At 42.1% G+C, this 23,624-nt stretch overlaps 1 protein-coding gene across 2 annotated transcripts in view; it reads right to left on the bottom strand.

Annotated features, from left to right (window-relative positions):
* The window catches only part of PTPN21 (protein tyrosine phosphatase non-receptor type 21), a 56,043-nt gene that overhangs the window by 15,056 nt on the left and 17,363 nt on the right, over nucleotides 1-23,624 (bottom strand). The window contains exons 4-14 of one of the 2 annotated variants that reach the window (XM_073349372.1): nucleotides 22,760-22,857; nucleotides 15,529-15,596; nucleotides 14,936-15,006; nucleotides 12,681-12,768; nucleotides 12,251-12,339; nucleotides 10,798-10,885; nucleotides 9,919-9,998; nucleotides 8,486-8,587; nucleotides 7,678-7,738; nucleotides 7,031-7,115; nucleotides 1,848-3,319 (exon numbers count right to left, since the gene is read on the bottom strand). In XM_073349372.1, coding sequence (XP_073205473.1) covers nucleotides 1,848-3,319; nucleotides 7,031-7,115; nucleotides 7,678-7,738; nucleotides 8,486-8,587; nucleotides 9,919-9,998; nucleotides 10,798-10,885; nucleotides 12,251-12,339; nucleotides 12,681-12,768; nucleotides 14,936-15,006; nucleotides 15,529-15,596; nucleotides 22,760-22,857 — 2,302 coding nt within the window. The remainder of the gene's footprint in view (nucleotides 1-1,847; nucleotides 3,320-7,030; nucleotides 7,116-7,677; nucleotides 7,739-8,485; nucleotides 8,588-9,918; nucleotides 9,999-10,797; nucleotides 10,886-12,250; nucleotides 12,340-12,680; nucleotides 12,769-14,935; nucleotides 15,007-15,528; nucleotides 15,597-22,759; nucleotides 22,858-23,624) is intronic. The other variant, XM_073349374.1, reaches the window with a different exon arrangement.

Here is a 23,624-nt window from a genome sequence, read left to right on the forward strand (position 1 = left end):
CAATAAAATATATTTCCTTACCCACCTTGTTCTAGCTATATTTTACAATAACTAAACTAAGTTACTTGCTGAATAAGACAGTATTCTATTGAACATTTCCAATGAGTAAAGGACATCTTAATTTAAAACTAAAGTGAGAGTCTCTCTCAGCAAAAGCAAACTAAATTACAAACACAGTAGAAGGAAAAAGCAGGGTAGCTTCACAAATGTCTCAAAAACATATACCATGTAAAGAGCAAAAAGAAAAGGAGTACTTGTGGCACCTTAGAGACCAGAAAACTTATGCTCAAATAAATTTGTTGGTCTCTAAGGTGCCACAAGTACTCCTTTTCTTTTTGCGGATACAGACTAACATGGCTGCTACTCTGAAACATGTAAAGAGCAAGACCCAAAACCTCAAAGATATTTAAAGGTCACATTGCAATAAATTAGGAGTTAGGTGCCTAAAAACCTTTGAGGATCTGGGCCTATGACACAAGGTGAGAGTTTAAAGCTGCCTATGAATATAAGCCTATCAACAGAAGAACCTAATTAGTTTGACTTGATGTTAGTGTAACAAGGGGGGGTGGGGGAGGAAGAGAGAAGAGACAAAGAAATTATATACAATTATAAAGTTCTTAAAGGAAATTGACTAGGATTGTGCAATTCTACTAGGTCTTTCTGCATCCAGTTCCATGCTAGAAAGCTTGATTTGGAGGGACAATGATGAGGGCTATATACGTGTCGAAGATAAATAGACTAATCCTACAGTATTTAGTTTCTGCAGGGTCAGCTGTAGCAGCTGTTAAGCAGTAAAACTAGTATGCCAGTCAGTTTCTCATTGCTGCTTTTCCCTGTGTAAAGAGCTACTTGCAGCTGCTGATAGTGACCCTGGGAAAGAAGTTAATGTAGCACAATCAATTAAAAAAATAAAAGCAAACTAAAAGTAGGGAAAACGGGGGGGGGGGGGGGGAGACAGTGGCTAAAACGAAGAAAAAATTTTGTTTTTATTACAGTAGCACCCACAATGAGCTAGACACTGTACAAACACATGGAGTTATAGTCCCTGCCCTAAGAACTTGCAAACTAAACAGACTAAAAACAAAGAGGGGTCGATGTAGAAGATCACGAATTACATTGTGTGGTTCTGCACACATCTTGGAGGAGGTTTTGTGGGTGGGAGTGTCAGTTTGTGTTCCTTTCTTTCATTATTTTTTTATGGCTTGGCGAGGTAGAAGTGGGTGGGAGGGGAATGGCAAGGAAGGACTGAGTTTTTAAGGATGAAAGAATGGTTAAAAGGTAAGACAGGAAGGGAGGGAGTGCCTAAAAAAGGGAAAAACCAAGGAGTGAATACAAAGGAGGGAGGTGCTTAGTAACATCACATTAGGAGGAGAGGGAGTGTGTTAGAACACACAAGTGAACACTCAGTTAAGTCCAATGCTCAAATTACGGGAACGTCATCACAAAACTGCCAGGGGAGTGGATGTAGCTGCTCCTGCTTCAGGTGCCTGGTGAATGGTGGGGGGGAGGGACTCTAGGAACCCTGGAGCCCCCGTGGGTTATATTATATATATGAGTTATATGAGGTCTCAGAGCCAGTCCCCCATAGCTACAGACTGAATAGAGGGTGGGGGCAGGAAGACTAGCTGAACAGACTGAGGGGGATGGAAAGACAAAATAGGGGAGAGAAAGGAGAGAAAGCAGGAAACAGCAAAAGAGAGAGAGGGGGCGGGCAATGGAGAGGAAGGTTACTGCATTTAATTGTTATGCCTCAAAGATATTGAAAAAGCTTTTTTAAAAACACCAACAAATGGGATCAGATCTATCATCATGAACCAAGAGAAGAGAGAGAAATAATATCCACTTACACCTAAAGGGGGAAGACCTTCCACTATATTTTTCTTCCCTGACAGAAGGTCAGAGACAGGTCTCTTCTTTAGAGAATCCCTTCTCACTCTGTACCTTCCTGAAGTCGTAAGGTCAGATTCTGACATGGATGGAGTCAGCAATCCTTCACCTCTTCTCTGCACCTGGGTTTCAGCCATTAAGTGTACTGGGCTCACATCTTTTATCCTCTTTTCCGTCTCCGAAATATGTAACTTAGGCTCAAGGATATGCAAAGGGCCAGGAGGTGAAGCAACAGAACTGTAGGGGTAACTTAGTAAGGATTCATTAGGATAACCACCCATAATAGCAGAAAGCTGGGTTTGATCATCAGTGAGAGGAGTCAGAGTTGTACTAGCTTTGTTTTCTTCTTCAAATTCTTCTTCTTCCTCCTCGCTGCTGTGAATCAGCATAGTGGCATCTGAAAGAGACTTCTTATGATCACAGTTCAAACTTTCTTCTTGCTCCTTATTTTCTTCTTGCTTTGTTCTCTCCATGAAAATGCTGGGCTGTGACCCTGCCGACATGACCCTTGGAAGGGCCACATCTGCAGCAGAGGCTGACATGGTCCTCTCTTTAATTCTTATGCATTCAAAGTTGTGGGCAAGTCCAGCTATTTCAATACTGTTTCTTTTCTGTAGCTGAGCATGTCGTGCTGATGTTAAGGGCTCACTCACTTCCTGAAGGGAATGTGCAACAGGCAGGCTGTCTTCCTGAAACGTCTGAACAGAATGGTGGACTCGCCGCGTGATGAGATCTGGATTGCTGCTGCTAATGTAAAGATGTCGGGAAAGGTCTGGGGTACTGTTTGCAGGTCTTGGGTATGGGTAAGGGGGAGGAGGTCGATAGACCTGGGTCTTCATGATGTTTGGGGCTGGATACTCCTGAGCCTGAAGCTGCACATTTGTTAGCTCAGGGACACTGACTGCACCAACAACTGGACGCCGTTCAGCAGGGTATGGGTAGGGAGACTGGCTATGAAAACTGTAACTCAGGTTGAAAGGATAGTGATTAGATTGGGGGGAGGTGAAATGAGCATGTTCTCGGATTTCAGGTTGGCTGTAGACCAGAGCATCAGGCCTACTGTAGGCATATGAATTGCTGATGTTAAGATTTCTCATAGAATGACTCTGCCTGTCTGTGTGCATCATTCCTCTGTTAAGCTGTCTCATCACAGTTTCATAATCTGGTGTAGGCCGATAAGAAGGTGGTATTAGCGCACTATGTCGATGCGACGGAACATGATCAGGTCTCAGGACATCGCTCCCAGTAATGCTTGGGTTAGAGGACATGGGAGATGGCTGCAAGTAGTGCTGTGGGCTATTCAAAGAGTTTGTGCTGTGTGCACTATAGACACTCCCATTGCGGATTCTGCCAGTGTAGTCATGTGGAGTTCTATCCAAGCTAGTCTGAGAGTGGTAGTAGTATCCGTTCTGCTTGCTCACAAAAAGGTTATCTGAAAAAATAAAGGTGTTTAACAACCATTATGTTCAAACACTAAGAGAGTGAAATTTCTGTACTAGTCATGTTTAATCAATGATTAATTATCAAAACCTCAGCCCTTCCCCTCCATATCTTGGCTTTAACAATATATTGCTGCCAGGCAACATTTTACTTCCAAGGATTGCATTTTTAGTACTGCAAGGCTCCCAACACTGCTCCCAAATACACAATTGCTACTTCGGGATAGTATTTCTGTTTTACCTCTTGCTACCTGGTCAATTTTCTGACATGCAGAATGGATCCTGTAATATAGTCCTTTACCTGGAGACCGATTTAATTCTGATGTGATTTGTTTTCAGACACCATGACGTTAATGAGTGTTGAATCAGGACTCAGCAGTGAAACATGAGAGTTGTAAATTTGCCTTTTATCTTGAAGTCATTCAGAACTTGTTTTGCTTTGACCAAGTGGGGTTGTGATGTAACAGCCAGAGTCAGAATTCAGGCAAGGTTGATCAATAAAATGTTTCAGCCTCACTCACAAGAACCATTCAAAAGCAGGAATCTAGAAAAATCCCACCAACGAAGCAGTAACAGGCTCAGGAGCAACCACAGGATTTCAGCTCTCTAGGCCAGGGGAGACAATGCACAGTACAGAGTTATGGCACGTGAGCTCTGGGGGAAGAGGTGCACCATACCTGTACGGGCAGCCATGCTAGTCATCTAACTAACTGGATTAATTAACAGTGGCTGCAGAGGGGACTTTCCCTCATCCACCAAGCCACTCAAAGCTCTGCAGTGACTGCAACTACTGAGAATTAGGCAGAGTGCAAGCGATAGAGGAAAAGGGTAAAATAGAAAAAGTTTTGGTCCCGCTTCTGATCTTATTTCTTTATAGCTTATTTACCTGTTCTAGGCCAGCAATTTATACAGCATTACTCTTGAGATACGCCAGTGCAAGGTCTTGTCTACGGGCTTGGCTACACTTGCGAGTTAGAGTGCATTAAAGCAGCCCCGGGCGCCCTAGGTACTACCCGTCCACACTGGCAAGGCACGTAGAGCGCTTTGACTCCATGGCTAAAGCGCTCCTGGTACTCCACCTCGGCGAGAAGATTAACACTTGTTGTGCCTTAGCTGAAACGCCCAGGCGTCAGTGTGAACGAGGTGTTGCATTACTGCGCTCTGATCAGCCTCCGGAAACGTCCCATAATCCCCTTAAATCAAGTGGCCACTCTTCTCATTGTTTTGAACTCGCTGTAGGAATGCGGATATGGCCTTTGAAAGCTCTGTTTCTGACAGCCAGCTGCTTATCTGCTCCAAGAAAAAGCAACCATTACTGTGGAATGTTGTGTGAGAGTGAGAAAGAGAGGCGGGGGTCTGCTCCTATCTGAACTTACAAGACAGCATGCTGAGATGCTCCCAGGCTCCCAAAACCCACTCTCTCCCCCCCCACATACACACAACACACTCCCTGTCACACGCCACCTCACCTCCCCCCCACATTTGAAAAGCACACTGCAGCCACTTGAATGCTGGGATAGCTACCACAATGCACTGCTCTCTGTGGCCGTTGCAAGAGCTGCTAATGTGGCCACGCCAGTGTGCTTGTAGCTGTCAGTGTGGACAGATTGCAGCGCTTTCCCTACTGCTCTCTACAAAGGCTGGTTTAACTCAAAGCACTCTACATCTGCAAGTGTAGCCATGCCCTACATGAGAAAGTTGCACTAGAATAACCTAAGATGTAAATTCAGATTGATCTAGTTAAACGAGTGCAAATTCCTGTGTAGAGACACTTATTCCAAAGAGTGGCTTTTTTCAGTTTAGCTTAATTTGACTGGGAATAGGTTTAAATTAAACCAAAATAAACTCAAACTGAAATAAAAAGAGTGTCCACATGGGAGTTTGTATTGGTTCAACTATATCAGTTGAAAAAAAAAAAACAGTAAGTTAAACCAGTTCAACTTGCCTACGTTGACAGGGTCTTAGTGACAGAAGAATCAGGCCCACTATATAAATGAATAATCAATACTAATGATGTGTCTATAATCAGCTGGGAGATGCGATTTCGAGTTCAGAAAGACATACATGTGCTAGCGCTGGTCGATATAGCATGCTAAAAATACAGCATGGTGGGGACAGCATGGGCGGTTGCTCAGGTCAGCTGCCCCAAGTACATTCCTAGGACCTCGGATATAGTTGTTCTCAAGTGGCTAGCCTGAGCCACACAGCTGCATTGCTACTTTTCAAGCAGAGCTAGCGTCTGTACATCTCTCTGAGCTGGGAATCACCCCTCCAGCTCAGCGAGGCACACACAGACTAGCTCTGTGTCGACAGTAAGAAATCTGCCTTACATCACCATCTCAGTAACCAGCAAAGGTAGATCTTAGTCAAACCAAAGTTTTCTGGAGACTTTGGAAAATGATTTTAAAATATGGTAGGATGTTACGGCTTACTACAGTTGGTCCTTATTACAGATTTCACTAGACATATGAAAGTAAATGATCGATGGTTTTATGTTTAATATTTATAAAGCAATGGAGCTTTTGCTCGGATGCCAAAATGCAAAACGCTGCTTCGGGCGCTTTTTGTGCATATAGCGCAAACAAAACCTGCTGCGCATCTTTGCTGACAATTGCTTTTGATTCTTCGTTCACGAGAATAAGCGTTCAATAGCAGGATTTTACTACAAATCTGGTACTCTTTACTGAACCCCTACTGTGGTATTGGAAACAATTCAACTCTGTTCTGCTTTGGAGATTACGGATATTCGTTCCCAAAACTGTCAGCGACTCCGTATTACCAATATTATTAATATTTGTACACCATAGCACTCAAAGGCCTGAATGCAGTGGATAATTAAACACAGTCCTTGCCTCAGAGAACTTAGTCTAATTAAACACAAAATGAGGGTAAGAATAAGGGAGAAGGAAAATGAGGGTACTAGTAAATCCACTGCATATTACATAGACTAGTTATGTGCACCACTTGAGAGTTCTGAATAATTTAACGATTTTACTTTTAGAAAACCAGTGTTTAAAAATTCCGTAACAAACCAGCTACAATCCCCTGGGCTCTCTCAAAGTTTGCACCCCCAGCCTATCCCAAAGATTTCTATACCTACTGCTACAGACAAGAGGTCCCTCTCTTCCTGGAGTACCTATCCCATATGGTCCTTAGAAATCCTACTCTCTCTATTGCTGTCCAGGGGCAGGGCTGGGTCCTTGGAGCAGTCGGGGAGAGAGGGTACAAAGTCCATGGATAATTTATGGAGCTTGGATATTCTTAAGGTCTAGAGGGATATGAAGGCGCTCCTGAGGCCTGCTCATTAGCTTACCTTCTGAGGGGTGTATATATCTATATATATAGAGAGAGATAGCCATAGAAACCATAGCCAATTTAAGGTCATTCAAGAGGGATTGTGGTCTGTAATTACAATGTGCATGGTCAGTAACTAAGTATTTGCTATCCTAGCTCCCTGCCGCACCCCTATATCATTCTGTACTTAGAATAGAAACAAGTACTGCAGCAAGAGAAATAATGTGGGCCTGACTCACATTTACACTTTGGCCTCTTTACACAGCTCTAGCAGCGCCATGGGGCCTTAAAGTGAGTTGAAATGTAATGTGGTAAAATGTGATATCAAGTGGTCTGAGTGCTTACTGGTTCCCACTGTATTTAGAATTTACTTGAGAGTTAAACATTGAGAGTGACACATCATAATTTACCTTGCGATGATGTGTATGGTTCCGTGTAGTGTCCATTGTAATGTAGAGGAGGTGGTGGTTGCATCATGTAAGGCTGTGGCTTGGGCTAAGAAAGAAGATATTTTAAAAGTAGTTAACTACTACATGACTATTAAAGAGTCTTGAAGATCTTTAATACAAGGGGCTATTCTAAAAGCAAATTCAGTCTGTGTGTAACACAAAGTATCAGTTTTCAGGGCTAGCGAAGAGTAAAAGTCAACCAATGTCGTGCCTACAAACAGACGTCTAGGATTTTCTCTAGATGTAGGGGAATCTTAAATTGAAAAGAGATGCATCTAAAATACCTAAAAACAAAAAATATTTTTAGATCAGTTATTAAGAAGTTACATCCTGGTTTTCTGACGAACTAACAAGTTTCTTAATTTATTGGTCCCACCTTATTTTTCATCATTTCAGCTTATTTCACTAAATGAAAAAATATTAAGTCAAATGGAAAACTGTAAAAATTCAAATCTTAGAAGTCAGGCATATTCCTAAGAAAAGTATTCTTCTCCAGTCTTACTGACTATTAATGTAGTCACCACCATTTCTCCCCTCATGCGGAATCCTCACTCTAGTTAGCAAGAAACAAGAAGTGGCTCAAATGTAAAGCTATTTGAAAACCTTACCAGAGACATCCTGGAAGAGGACCTCCTTCTAACTGGATTCACTGTAACAGCCTGGGTTTGTCTACAAAGCAAGTCATATGATGAGCAACATTGTCAACTTAGGCCCAATCCTGTAAAGTGCTCACCACCACATTTCAGGGCACTTAACACTTCACAGGCCCTATGTTGCACAGTCCTCCCGCCAGTCCCAGAGGGAAGAGCTTTGTACAGCATATGCACAAATCACTGCTGTTGCTAGAATGAGAAGAAACACAAAAATAGGATGGAGAGGGAGAAAGACAAACACCTTGTTTATCTCACTGCCTCCTTTCCCCATGTACAGCACCCTAGCAGGGGAAGAATTCAGATTGCTCTGGCACACCAGGCTTCCCCAGAAGTGAGTGAAATGGAGGAGGACCTGAATTTCACATATGCAGTGGGCAGGGAGAAAGGTGGGATTTTCATGCTCTCACACCAAATTTCAACCCCTAGTAACCTGTAGGCTCCCTGGCCTGGATGTCTGTCTTTATAATAGTCTATAAAGGGTCCTCAATACTTACTAGGCTATTGAAATAAACAACAGCCGAATGCTCATTCTGAGTCCCTAACCAATCCAAATTTTAGATATGGCAAATACTGTAGCTATCATAAACAATGTTTTGTAGTTTGCCAAATCACTGCATGTTGGACTGTTCAGCAATGCCCATTTTCCCCACCCTATACTGTTTCTGTACCTGTCAGCGTGCAGTACAAAGACCCAAAAGACACCAGAGCAATACAAATACAGGACATGCAAAATTTCAGAAAGAAAGATTATTCTCCAGCTCACCCTTTGGGAAGAGAAGGACGAGAAAGAATTGGTAAGCGTGGAAAGGAAAGAATGAGGAAAGGTTTCTGAGAGCCTTCCACAGGTGGAGAGTCTGGGGAGTCTCTAAAGACAAGGTACGTGCAGACAAAATGGAGACAATCAACTAGCACATGGAAAAGAAAGGCACTTGTTACTAGCAGAGAGGACATTTTAACTGAACTTAGATGAGTCTGGGACAGAGGTTCTTAGCCTGGGTGTCAGCACTACCTTGCCCCTCCCTTTTGTTAAACAGGAGGATTTCTCAACTCATTGACATGGGGATCCCAGTAAGGAAAGGTTAAGAACTACTGATCGTGGGCATTTTTTTTCCTCTTTCTTTCTTTCTTTTTTTTTTTTTTAAAGTGAGCTATTGTAAAGGGTGCAGAATTGACAGCCCGGAGACTGAAGTTCATAATGTAACCAGAAAACAGATACAGTTCAGACAGCAGCTACACATGCTTCTGACATGTACACTACCTCCACCAATATGCTTCATCCCTGACCAGAAGGCAACCACCATGAGGGAGGAGAGGCCAGTCTGGTCTCTATTCCAAGTCAATCCTTCAACTATTTTTGAGAGTGTCAACAAGGGTGTAATTAATATTAGTGCTTGTTGTGGTGATTTTTCTGATATGGATATTTCTCTCAGTCTTTCCTTCAACTTCAATAGGCTCTGAATCAGAGCTCAATAAGTCATTTATTGCTGGACTATGTAAAATAAATTGAATTAAATGGAAACCATGCTTATTCAGACTCACTGGACCCGATTCTCTGTCTCATACTAATGAGAATCAAGAGTAACTTGACTGAAGTAAAAAAGATTAAAAAAAAAAAAATCAGAATCAGGCCCTTGATTTGCAGTGTGGAGACTGGCCCATTAAATTTAATCTTCTCACTTGTATTTAATTGGTTCTGCTCTGGCGCTTACTGAGCTATGAGGAGTCTGTGGATATCGAAAGGGCCGCATAGTGTAAAACTGCCAATCCAGCATCTTCCAAGCACACTACATTCACTCCCCCACTCCTTTAAAATAACTTCAGTGTCCTATTACAAGTTCAATCAAAAGCACATTCAGAGTCCCATAGATTTCAGTATTTCACAAACACCCTGACATTCATGGCCCAAGTAGATGCATTTACAGCATTGAGATCCAGTTATTAGAAGAAGAGGACTATGTTCTCAGCTGTGACTCAGGGTTATAAAAATATTGTCCTCTATTATAAGGCTGCAACCGTTTAAGATAAATTCTTTCCATATTGTAAACTTTAGCACTGGGGATAAATAAGTGGTTGAAAGCATCAGGAGTAAACAAGGTCACTTAGTATATTCTAAACATGTTATATAACATTTAGGTTCATTATGGGAACAGAGACCTCCTCCCCCCTCCCCCCCCAAAAAAACACTATTCTACTTACAGGCTACATTTATTTAGTCTGTAAAATTTGTGTCTGGCCACACACATCCTCCACACATATTTTGCTGTTTCCATGTCCTCCTGTCAAACAAAATATATATAGATATACGACAAAATATACAGGCTAAAATATACAGGCCCAACTCTTGGTCCCATGGAAGTCAGTGAAAGTTTTACCACTGACTTACACTGGAACAAGATTTGACCCCCTTCATTTTGATGTGGAAGTTTCTATATCAAAGTTTCTTAGGAACCATGTAATTTGCAGGACTAATCCAGCTGCTCAAGCATAAACACTCCACTAGATTAAAAAAAGCTGAAAATAGCAGCCTTCTGTTGAAGACAATCTTATGACTCAGAACACTGAATAACCATATATACTGTGCATATCACACTTTAAGACTATTACAATAATTATATTATTGAAGAAGGGAATAAACAAATGCTTTAAAGACTCAATTCTGCAAGGCGCTGAGCACTCTGGCCCTGACCCAGCAAAGCACTTAAACATGTACTTATCTTTAAGCATGTGAATAGTCCCATTGACTTCAAAGTCTTATTTAAACACATGCTTAAATGCTTTGCTAGTTTAGACCAGAGTGCTCAGCACTTTTGGTGTACTTACAAAAGATAAGATTTCTTAATGCCTTTTACTTTTGTATAAAAACTACTGAAGCAGCCATAGAATTCAAAAGGTTATATTTGTGCCACCCTTATAATTAAAACTTTTTAAAAATTGTAACAGCAACTAAAAAACCTCCACATATCTACAAAGTTGAAAAAAATAACATTTTGGACAAATATAGTTTGAGGGATTATCTTATTTTGTGGTTTACTTGTATAGCTTTAGACTGATAGAAATAAAAACTCACTCACTTACAGTTTGGAACTGGATGGTCTCTTCTTTATTTGCCAGTTCTAATGCAAAAAAGGACTTGTTGTGGGACATATTGGCAATGTCATGCCACCTAAGGATATATGGAGAAGACATGACAAGTAAACTCTGGATTTTCAGCATACAGAAAGTATAAATGAAAAACAAAACCTATCTTTGGGTGGGTGAGGACTAACTGAGCAATAACTCCCCCCTATCCCCAATCTGAGTCATGTGTAGCAAACTCTGCAATAGTGATTAAAGAAGCAGACTAACTTCACACCCATTAAATTATTGTTAAAAGGAAAACGGGGATGTAACTGTAGTTCTTTGGAGGATGTATAAGTGTGGGTGGTATTATTTATAATGGATTATGCTTTGCTATTCCTGCTCAACTTTGCGGTCTTTCAACTTAAATGCATTTAAAAAAAAAAGTTTAAGACAAGAAACTAGCCATTAGCATGTCCTGACTTCTTGAAAGTTAATCACTCATTGTAAAAGAAAAGCTATGTCCAGTAACCAAGAACACTCAGAGCTATTAAGACCTGGTTAAAATGAATGAGAAGACAGGCGAGGATGAGCAGAACTTGGGGCCCGTAGAGATTCACTGTGCATGGCCCACTTACTCTGGGGTTGCAGAAACGTTCCAATATTTGGTCCTCAGTCAGTCAAAAACTCGATCTGATCAGATAAAATCCACTGAGAACAATGTCTACCTGGCCACAATGGTAACTATAAGTCACCAGTATCCTTGAAAGTAGCCTTCCACACGTGTCGCTACAAGACATTTATTTGGTAGGCCAAATTCCGCCCATGGATGCACACGTACAGCTCTTATTGAAGTCAGTGGGACTCATGTGCTTGCATCCAAAGGTGAAATCTGGGCTATTGGAATTGGGCCAGGTGGATCTCAATGCCATGCCTAGCATGGAAAAATATTTTTAAAATGTTTAAACTATGAGAATGCCCAGAAAGGCTGCATGCTTCACTACTAGTGACAGCTTAATTGCAAACAGCAAATGATCTATCACTTCAGAATAGTAATGCAACTCTCCTCTTCTATATTTCCATATATAGAACACCCCCCAACATACTTTTACAATTGCACATCCCCAAGTAATTGATGTGCACGTTTGTTTTTTGTATGTGCCTGTATCTGCCAAAATGATGCTGCCTCTAGATTCACATGCATTTGCACAGGGGAATATACATAACTGTAGGTGACACACATATATAACGTAGCTCTAAATGAGCTAATCCTGCAGCAATTATATAGGTAAAACTCCCATTGACTACAGTACGTATGCACAAGGGCTGCAAGACAGGGCCCATATTTGGAACTGTGCTAATGAGTAAGATCTGTATTCATCCAAGATGCCATGAAAGCAACTGGGGACTGCACAGAAAATGTTAATTTGCAAAGTACTCATCAGCATTATTCTGACGGGACAATACTCACCGAAATATAACAGGAGGCCGGCCATTTTTATGTTTCACAAAGATACCATCAAGACATGCCCCAATAAATAGGTCACTTCCCTGGCTATCCTAGAAGTAGTAAACAGAAATCACAAGAAAAACTCTTTATGAGCCAAAGTTACAGCAGAAACTGTTCACTTCAGTGAGGTCACAGAAAGGTTCTTACATAGGCAATGCAAATCTTAATCTTTAGTTTGAGATCATGACGTCTCCTCATCATGCAGCACTAACAGGACTCGATACAGTGGTCCTTATGAAATCAGTGAGACAACTCAGGTGACTAAGAGATGAGGTATAGGGCCCAGAGGTTTCTTATACATTGGATTTTCTTGTTTTTTCTTTAAAATGGAAGAGATATATAAAGATGGTTGCACTTATTAAGTCACGTCAAGTGTCAAACCCATCCTTACCTTTGCAGGGTAGCTCTCTTCACCATAGCCTTCCATTCTCTCTACCTCTTGCATATATAACGTTTCTGCATCAGGAGGTGTAAGGCCTCTACAAACAAACACAACAGTAACTTTTAATCTAGTGATCAGCTTCTAAAATTGTACCAGTGGGGGGGCTCCTACTTGTATTACTCTTGAAGCATGCTCGAAAAGCACTTAGTAAGATATCCAGGCTATCGTGAAATCTTACTGCTTCTGGTCTGTCCAAGAGACTAAAACACTTGTCCTGGTCCTGCCACTTGGAATCCTGTAACCTCTTCCTCTCTAGCTTCCCTGATTTCCATATCACTTCTTGCTAATTCGTCTGCTATGTCTATTGAGACCATGTCACATCCCTCTTCAAATCCCTCCCCTGGCTCCCCATCACCCACCATATCAAAACTGAAAGTTTAGTATTTCCATTCAGGGTCCTTCATAATTCCACTCCAGCCTGCATCTCAGATTTATTTATTTATTTAGCACAAACAGTATGCTTAGCACTGCACAGTACAAGGAGACACACTAATTTCTTATTATATATCACTTCTCATTCCTCTTTTCTCTGACAGTCACATCAGCCTCAGCTCCTGCACTTCCTTCTCCCACTTCCATCTACATTCCCTCTTTCTATAATGCATATTATGCACAGAAAAAGCCCAGAATCCTGATATGTCAGTCCTCACCCCTCTCCTCATTCCAATTCCTCCTAAAAACTTGCTGCTTCCATGCTACTTAAAACAAACCCACAACACTGAGTCACAAACTCCATCTCAAGCCCAACATTATTCTAACTAGAGGGGGAAAAAAAAAAAAAAAAAAAAAAAAAAGATCAGGAAAACAAAGAATCTCATCTGATGCCGTCCTCTGGGTCTCCCAGTGCACCGTGTCTTATCTCTGTGACTTAGACTGAAAACACCTTGAAACAGAGGTTACCTTTAGATTGGTACAGCTCTGAGCATACTGTTAGTTCTTAACAAACAAAAATAATTGTGGTCATAATTTCCATTACACTAAAGCCAGAGATTAAGTTAAAGGACTTTATAAATATTCTAACAATGAAGCCACAGTATTTATTTTTGCTCTGAAATAGCAAAATGTCCTGGCTTTACCCTGGATGTAAATATCCACACAAATTGCCAGAAGCTTGAAAATCACAGCACAGACAAGAGAATTGCAATTTTCTCCACACTACTCATCCCCAGCTGTGCCTCAACTTTGACTGGGAGGGAACATCTCTGGCAGGAGAGCAGTAGCTGTTCCTAATTATTCCTTCCCAGTTAGTGGCACCTATAGGTTTAGTGATTTGGAGATCTGTACTCTAGAAATTGGAGTGAGACTGCATCATACGAGGATAACTTTCAGTCACTACTGAGCCAGGATGGACTTGAACCAGCAACATATTGGTGACAAGCTCTATATCACACTACCTAAATATCCAACATCACCTATACCACAGAATCATAGGACTGGAAGGAACCTCAAGAAGTCTTCTAGACCAGTCCCCTGCACTCAAGGCAGGACTAGTATTATCTAAACCATCCTTGGCAGCTGTTTGTCTAACCTGCTCCTAAAAATCTCACACGACAGAGATTCCACAACCTCCCTAGGCAATTTATTCCAGTGCTTAACTACCCTGACAGTTAGGAAGTTTTTCCTAATGTCCAACCTAAACTGCCCTTGCTGCAATTTAAGCCCATTGCGTCTTTTCATATCCTCAGAGGTTAATGAGAACAATTTTTCTCCCTCCTCCTTGTAACAATCTTTTATGTACTTGAAAACTTATGTCCGGCCCCATGCCCCGAATCTTCTCTTCTCCAGAACAAACAAACCCAATTTTTTTTTTTTCAAATCTTCCCTCATAGGTCATGTTTTCTACATCTTTAAACATTTTTGTTGCTCTTCTCCAGACTTTCTCCAATTTTTCCTGAAATGTGGCACCCAGAACTGGACACAACACTCTAGTTGAGGCCTAAGCAGTGCTCCAGCTGTCAGCCCTGGGACGGTAGGGACTCCAGCTGTCAGTGCTCAACAATGCCCCACTTGAGTCGATGCAAGCGCTCCTGGTGAGGATGCACACCACTGACAGAAGGTGCATACTGTACGGACACACAGAGCTGGTTTAAATTACTGCAATGGCTGTAGGCTGACCTAACTTAAGTCAACTTAACTTTGTAGTCTAGACATGCCTTTAGATCTCAAGTGACTGCTCCACAATTTCTGCATTTATGAAATCTTACCTGTATTTTTGATGCAGCAAGGCCACTTTCTGAGTTGCTTCCTCCAGTACTTTCTCCTCTTGTAACCAACCCTTAACATAAAGCAGAATTTAGTTAAAGAGCTAGTAGAAGGAATTCTAAAGGATAAAATAATTAGTTCCTTCACTCAGCAGGATCCTGACTTCCAAGTGAGCCTGTGGTTAGTAGGCTGTGAACAGATTACTGCAAAAACCTAAAACACACTTTGGTTTCCCCCCCCCCCACCATTTATCTTCACTATAATGTACAAACATCTTTAAACATTTATGTCCTGGAAAACTGGGATCTTGTGTGCAATTTAAAGCATTATGTGTAATTCAATTACCTGATAAAAACTTTAATTAGCTCTGTACTTGCAGAACCTCAATAATTTGTGCTTTGATTGGTTTGGGAGCAGTAAACGAGAGAGAGAAGTAGTGGTTCTCAGCCTTTAAATAAGCATGTATCCGTTTGTTGAAATCTCTCTGATAAGCACTGCTATTTGTCAATACAGTGTTTGCTCACTTCGAAAGGGGTCTCCAAACCATTTGTTTTCTTTCAATAATGTCAGAAAAGCAGCTGAAGAAAGTGCTTACCACAGGAAACAAGGCAAATCTTTGTAGAAATTCCTGAGATTCATACTGATTGTAGTCTCCAAAGTCAGCTAAGGAAATGAAAGAACAGGTAAGATTCAAGTACTTGTGATGATGAAAGGATATAGTTCAGTGTGAAGGATGCGCTCTCTGTACAGCATAGCTCCGTAATAATGAACTCTATTATTTAAAAAGTAGTGGATGACACTGTACAATAGTTAGTAAACTTTGCAAAGTATAACAGTTAAGCAAATCCTGTTGTGATGAGTGTATAAACCCCATACTGACCAAACAGGAGCTAAATAGAGATAGAGGCCTGGTGTATACCTCAGAGTTCGGTCAAGACAAGGCATCTTGTATTGACCTAATTACAGAAGTGTCCACACTTAAATTTCATTCCTGTCAAATTTCAGAGTAGCAGCCGTGTTAGTCTGTATCCGGAAAAAGAACAGGAGTACTTGTGGCACCTTAGAGACTAACAAATTTATTTGAGCATAAGCTTTCGTGAGCTACAGCTCACTTCATCGGATCCATTCAGATCACTCTCAAAGTAACTGCCCTGCTAAGCCAATTTAATAACTCCACTTCCACAAGCAGCATAGAGTCAAGGGGTCAATGTAGTTAGGTCAATGCAGTGTCTATGTTGACACTATGTTGCTTATGTTGATGGTTACTGGCTGTCAGGAGCCTTCGCACAATGTCCCACCCGGACAGTACAAATCAACACAAGAGTTCTTTATGAAGACGTGCACCGCCGACACAAGGAAAAGCGTAGACACACACAAGCAATGTAATTTCTGCAGTAGCTGTATTCCAATGTAAGTTAGGTCTACTTAATTTTGTAGTGTAGACATGGCCTCAGAGCTTTAATTAGCACCAACTTGTTATACCTGGAGGGTGCATCAGGCTCACTGAGGAGCTCAGCTGGGAGAAGGAGACCCAGGAGAATGGAGATCTGGAGTTCCTGCCCTGTGGGAAGGGTCAGACAGAAGCTCAGTGGAAGGAGAATTGTGGGGAAGCTACAAGCATGGAGTTAACGCCGGGGCGGTGGGGGGCTTGAAAAAGGGACAAGATTCCAGCAAGCCAGCCCTGTGGGTTGATGCTCTGTAGGAGAGAGGAGAACCCAAGATGCGCTAAAAGCTGAAGCCTGGAGCAACTGCTGCCTGCCCTAGTTTGTATGTGTGTCTGGTTTCTGAGTTTTGCTGAGGGTTTTCAGGGGGTAGCTCTGCAAGGCTGAAGAGGAGCTCAGAAGGACAGAAGATGTTGTGTTGATTACCACGATGTTGTTGGACATTATTTGGGGCCCTGGAAGGGTGGAACTATAGGGAGACGTGGATAAAGGCCAAGTCACAAATTGTTAGAGCCCTGCATGGATACAAAAATTTGAATCCGCATCCCTGGTAATTAAATTGTATCTGACCTGTGATCTGCACTCCACCTTATAGAAGGATCTGCATCTGCACCAGCACCTTCTAGAGCAGTGGTTCTCAACCGGGCATCCATGGCTCCCTGGGGAGCTGCAAGCTGGTTTCAGGGAGTCCAGGACCCCATGGGGCTCCGGGCTTCAGCCCCACAGGCAGTCCCCCTGAAACCGTAGCCCTGCTAATTGAGATCCTCTGCATAATCTAGAGCCCCGCACTATAAAAAAAAAAATTTGGATCCGCATCCGATCTGTAATCCAGAGACGGTAAATAAAGATCCGTATCCATGGATGCAGATATCTGTGGATATGATGCGGTTATCATCAGATTTGCAGAGTTCTCACCATTGTACCAGACCAATGACAGAGCGAGGAGGAGAGCAAGACAGAGTTGCTGAAATGCCATATCACACCAGGAGTGCGGGGGGTACTCTGTGATGGTGAGACTTTGTCCTTTTTCTCCTAAAATATCCTACATAGTCTGTGTTCCATTTCTGACTGGTCACATGACACAGTTCAGACACTAATCCTTTTGATCTTAATTCTTTAGGAACTCCACTCCTGTTCCTCTCTTTTCATTTGTTGTCTCCTGCACCCAGTTGTATTCTGGCCCTTGGATCTCCTCTCCTCTCCCCTCCCCAGGATTCAAGTAGGCCTGGTCCTGGTTTAAGGCTTCTTTTACTGAGGATGCTGGCTGTCAGTTGCTCCAAACGAACACAACTTGCACTGGGTGCATAAGAATGGGAGGTAGGTAGGAAGGTAGCTATCCGGGAGATGATCACTGCTCCCTGATTCTCTACAGCAGTCCCAGTTCTGCTGTAGATTAGAACAGACTAAGGGCTGTTCTGACAATTCTCCACTGGGTATGGTCCCACAGAGACTGTACATCAGATAGGGATTGTTGGAACACACTGGACACTTCCCCTCCACACCCTAAAATGATCCCTGTGCTGGGAGATGTGGGGAGTGAGGCCTAGAATCCAGTTTTGCATGCTCTGCACTTGCTGGGGGTATTCACAGCAGGGACTATGGGGAGGTTTTAGTTCTCTTTTGGTCACCCAAGCAGCCCAAAGGGATCATAAAGGGACAGAGAACCTGCCTCTATATCTGGCCCCAGCTGTCCAACAGGAGAAATAAAGTGGGCTAAATACAGAAGACATCAAGAAGACCAAGGTGTTTAATGTATTTTGCTTCTATCGTCACTAAAAAGGTAAGTTGTGACCATACTTCACAATGGTGAATTCGGACGGGATGGGCGCAACATCACTTCACTGTGGTCCCGTGCTTGCAATGCCACGCGTCGCCTGGGGAAGCGCATCGGCTGCCGCTGGGAGTGGTGCGAGGAACACCAGGAGCTGAGAGTCCTGGTGTCGCAGATCAGGTCCGACGACAACATCATCGTCACCCCGAACACCAGGGGCAGGCTGGAGAGGTCCCTGAAGGCAGCTATCTACTCACTGTACATGGAAACCCTGAAGTGTAAACCGGACCAGGGTAAAGCCTTCGAACTGACCAGCAAGTGGGACGTCAGCAACCACTTCCTCGCCGGGGATGGCTTCACCAACTGGCGGTTCATCCACCGTGCCCAGCTCAACTGCGTCCCGCTCAATGGAGCCGTCCGCCATGGGAACCGAGACAAGCGTTGCAGGAAGTGCGGCTACTCCAACGAGACCCTGCCCCACGTCCTGTGCAGCTGCAAGCCCCGCTCCAGAGCCTGGCAGCTGTGCCACAATGCCATCCAGAACCGCCTGGTGAAAGCCATCGCACCACGCCTGGGGGAGGTTGCCGTGAACTGCGCCATCCCCGGTACTGACAGCCAGTTGTGACCCGACGTAGTAGTCACCGATGAGCCCAGAAAAAGATCATCCTCATCGACATCACTGTCTCCTTTGAGAACAAGACCCCGGCCTTCCGTGAAACCCGAGCTCGTAAGCTGGAAAAATATGCCCCCCTGGCCGACACCCTGAGAGCAAAGGCCTACGAGGTGCAGATGGATGCCCTGATCATTGGAGCCCTGGGCGCTTGGGACCCCTGCAACGAGCGTGTGCTGAAGACCTGCGGGATCGGTCGATGCTACGCACGGCTCATGCGGTGCCTCATGGTCTCGGACACCATCCGATGGTTCAGGGACATCTACAATCGAACACATTACCGGCCACCGACAGCACCAGGAGGTGTGAGCCGGTACGACATCATGAATCAACTATGAGAAAGGGACCGAGAGACTTTTTCCATTGGACCATATGAACTGGAAACAAACTCACTGAACATTAAATCTCACCAAATGAGGGTAAATCCAGCCTCATCATCGTATCCACTCATTATACTCCACACCTGAACATAGCCATTATATGAACAACATACCCCCATATCTCAATGTCTGTATTTTGACCCATTAACCTTTTACCTCCAATCGGGGAGATTGCAGATTATGTATTCCTTATGCCACCGTTCCTTATTCCCTGATAACCAGAAACTTCTATGCTTAAACTCTGTACCGTTTTCTTTTTATTTCAACATCTTAATAAAATTATTAAGAACAAGGGGGAAGGAACACAAGCCAAAGTAGGGATAGCACAGGTCAAAGAATATTTAAATAAATTACATGTATTCAAGTCAGCAGGACCTAGTAAGGAACCAGCTGAAACAATCTCAGAACTGTTAGTTATTATCTCTGAGAATTTATTGAGGCCAGGAAAGCTCCCAGATTGTTGGAGAAGGGCAAACATAGTACCCATCTTTAAAAAGGAGAACAAAGAGGACACCCAGAGAATTATAGACCAGTCTCCTAACTTTGACACCTAGAAAGATACTTTACTGGAACAAATTAATCAACAATCGGTTGTAAGCACCTAGAGGATAACAGTTACAAGTAACAGTCAACATGCATTTGTCAACAAATAATCATGCCAAACAAACCTAATTTCCTTCTCTGACTGGATTACTGGCCTAATGGATAGGGGGAAGCTGTAGACGTGATATATCTTGGTTTTAGTAAAGCTTTTAAAATAGTCCGAAGTGACATTCTCATGAGCAAATTAGGGAAGTGTGGTCTAGATTAAACAACTATAAAGTAGGTGCCACACTGCTTGAAAGACCATACTCAAAAAATAGTTACCAATGGTTTGCTATCAAACTGGGGAGATGTATTTAGTGTGGTCCCGCAGCTGTCTGTCCTGGGTCCAATACTAATTAATATTTTCATTAATGACTTGGGGAATGGAGTGGAGAATATACTTAGAAATATGCAGATGGGAGGGATTGCTAGCACTTGGAGGACAGAATTAGAATTCAAAATGACCTTGACAAATTGGAGAACTGGTCTGAAAGCAACAAGATGAAATCCAATAAAGACAAGTTCAAATTACTTCACCCAGAAAGGAAAAAAATCAAATGCACAACTACAAAATGAGGAATAACTGCCTATGTAGTAGTTCTGCTGAAAAGGATCTGGGACGTGGATAGTGGGTAGGATAGTGGATCACAAATTGAATATGAGTCAACAGTGTGACACAAATACAAAAAACACCAAAATCTTTCTGGGGTGTATTTACAGGCGTTTCAGATGTAAAACATGGGAGGGAACAGTCCTGCTCTACTAGGCACTGGTGAGGCCTCAGCTGGAGCAGCATGTCCAGTTCTGGGCAACACACTTTAGGGAAGATGTGGACAAATTTGAGAGTCCAGAAGTGAACAAAAAAAAAAAAAAAAAAAAGGATAAAGGGCTTAAAAAAAATCTGACCTCTGAGGGAAGGTTCAGAAAACTGGCATGTTTAGTCTTGAGAAAAGGAGACTGGGGGGAGCTCTGATAAAAGTCTTTAAATATGTTTGTTAAGGGCTGTTATACAGAGGACAGGGATCAATTGTTCTTTTGTCCACTGAAGGTAGGAAAAAAAGTAATTGGCTTAATCTGCAGCACGGGAAATTTAGGTTAGATATTAGGAAAAAACTAAATCAAGATAATTAAGCTCTGAACAGGCTTCCAAAGGAGGTTGTGGAATTCCTGTCTTTGGAGGTTTTTAAGAACAGGTTAGGCAAATACCTGTCAGGGATGGTTTAGGTATATTTAGTCCTAAATTAGTACAGGAAGATCGACTAGATGACCTCTGAAGGTTCCTTCCAGTCCTACATTTCTATGGATTCTATAAATATCAGAGAAGCTATAAATGAATCTTCAGGAGAAAAAGGTCTCAAAGGACCAGAGTTTCTGCTGAATGTCTGTTCCATATAGGAATATAACCCACAAAAATATAGCTCTTATTTACAAGTCTCACTGAAGAGAAGTACTTAGACACCAGTCTTTAATTCAGAATTAATAGTATTGTGTGGGCTAGTATTCACATTTAAACGAGACTTCACCCATTTTAGATTAAGTTAATACCCACGATCAAACTAGTGTTCGGAACGGACTTACTGTTACTATTAAAATCACAAATTGCTGTGGTATTCATCAGTGGGGACAATGACAAATCACCAACTTGCCAAAATCCAAGTGTTCATGTTCCTGGTAAAAGCAACTGACCCATCTTATAAGTCACCTTAGTTATCAAGCAGTACCAATCCAAAAGCTCTACTATTCTACGCTGGTTTTTCAGTGTGTTATGACACATACTATTCCTTTCTTACAACCCTGCCAGATAAAGTGAAAAATGCAAAAAAGTTAAAGGATAAATATTTTCCATCTAAGAAGAGGATTATACTGAGAAAGATTCCCATAAACAACTCACTGAGCAGAGACACATTTATACTTTCCTAAGAACATGAAAATGAGTAAGAAAGAACTTGGTAGATGAAGAGTATTAAAGGCCTAGCCTGAACTACAAAAAAAAAAAAAAAAAAAAAACACAAAAAACACAACCCACACAAAACCCCATTTTTACATACATAAGGTATTTTTAATTCACCCTATTTCACTGGTAAACAAAACAGAAAAACAGATTCTCTTCTTTAAATGTGACGCTATCAATATCTACATACTTAATTTAAAAAAAAAAAAAACTACTATTTTCATGTACTACACATGCCCCCCAAGTACTCTGCCAATGCTGGTGGTTTTACAATCTATTAGTCGTTATAAAGGAAGACAAAATTCAGGCAAAGGTTGTGGGAATGGAAGACTACATATAATTAGCCTGGTCCTGGGGAAGACAGGTAAACTGTTAGTTCTGGGGGTTTCTAGGTTTTTTAAACTATACGTGTAACCTATCCCACCAGCCCTCAACTAGCCAACATTAAATGGCTAATTTCTTGTAGGCATCATGGCAGAAGGGGGTCTTCAGGAGAGATTTGAATGTGCGGTAATGGTCCTGTGGACAAGCTCTGCAAGCACATTCCAGGCGTAGGGGGAGTTGGCATGAGAGACAACATGGAGAAAAGAATATGGATGTACAAACACATTCTTATTTATTAAAATGCATCCCCCTCTCCTGCTCCTAAACCAACAGGAGGAGATTGCAGAAGTTGAGACGCAATGAGGTCTAGTGGTCTGAGCACATGACTAAGAGCCAGGAACTCCTGGGCCACTGACTCCCTCTGTGGCTTTAGCTAAGTCCCACTGAAGTTAATACACCTTTGAGGATCACGCTCTTAATGACCGGCTAAGTGTTGAGGCACCATAATCCAGGTGCATTAAATAATTATAAATTCAAAGCAAAGATCATGTATTTTACAAAAAGGCAGGTTAGAGCCACAAAAATACATATAGAGTATCTACCATAACAGGGGGTGTTCATGTAAGCAACAAATATAAAATATGCATTCAAATATCTCAAGTCACCATCCCTAAAATTTACTTAGTGAAATTCCTTTGTTTACCTTGAACAGCTAAGCCAGCCAGATGAATTGCTTGTTCTAATGTGCAAGGAATGTTTCCCTCCAAGATATCTTTCTTCAACTGCAAATAATACTGGTATCTACAACAACAAAATATATATATATATATATGTGTGTGTCAGCTTTTTCCATTTTTGTTTCAGTACAACATAACGAAAAAAATATCTTTTGAAAGCCAATGAATTTGCACACATTTCCTTCCAAATCCCCTCCCCTTCCCTCACTCTCTCACTGCTGAGGACACCACAATCCTCCTTGTCACTCAGTCCCATAACTTAGTGTTCATCTTCAACTTCTCCCTCACACTATAGTGTATCCATATTCCGCCACTTCTTTCAACACATCTTTAGGATCTGCTCTCTCCTGCCTGCTCAGACATCAAAAACGTACTCACATCCTCCTCATCATACTATTTAATTCCTATAACAGCTTCTTCTCATGCCTCTCTGACAAAATCACACCCCTTCTCTTCAGGCCATTCAAAACACTGCTGCTGGTCAAAACAATCCCTGATGGTCAATCTGACATCACTCCTCCCTTTGAATCACTTTGATTCTCGCTTCTCCAGTACATCTATTGCAAGCTATATGTCATCCCCTTTAAGTCCCTACATAATCCATTCCCTTCAACCTGGTCTCTCATCGAATTTATCCAACCTGGTCTCTACCTGTATCATCTCCTCCATTCATCAATTACATCACTTTCCCCCAACCATCTTCTTGCATGCCATTCCCTACGCAGGGAACATGCTTTCTGCGGAAGTCCAGCAGCCACCAGCCTCTCCTGAAAGTACTTCTTTAAAACCTACTATTGCTGTAGTAAAACATACATGATGTTTATAGTTATA

Source organism: Lepidochelys kempii, chromosome 6 (assembly GCF_965140265.1).
Source record: "Lepidochelys kempii isolate rLepKem1 chromosome 6, rLepKem1.hap2, whole genome shotgun sequence".
NCBI classification, from domain to species: Eukaryota; Metazoa; Chordata; order Testudines; family Cheloniidae; genus Lepidochelys; species Lepidochelys kempii.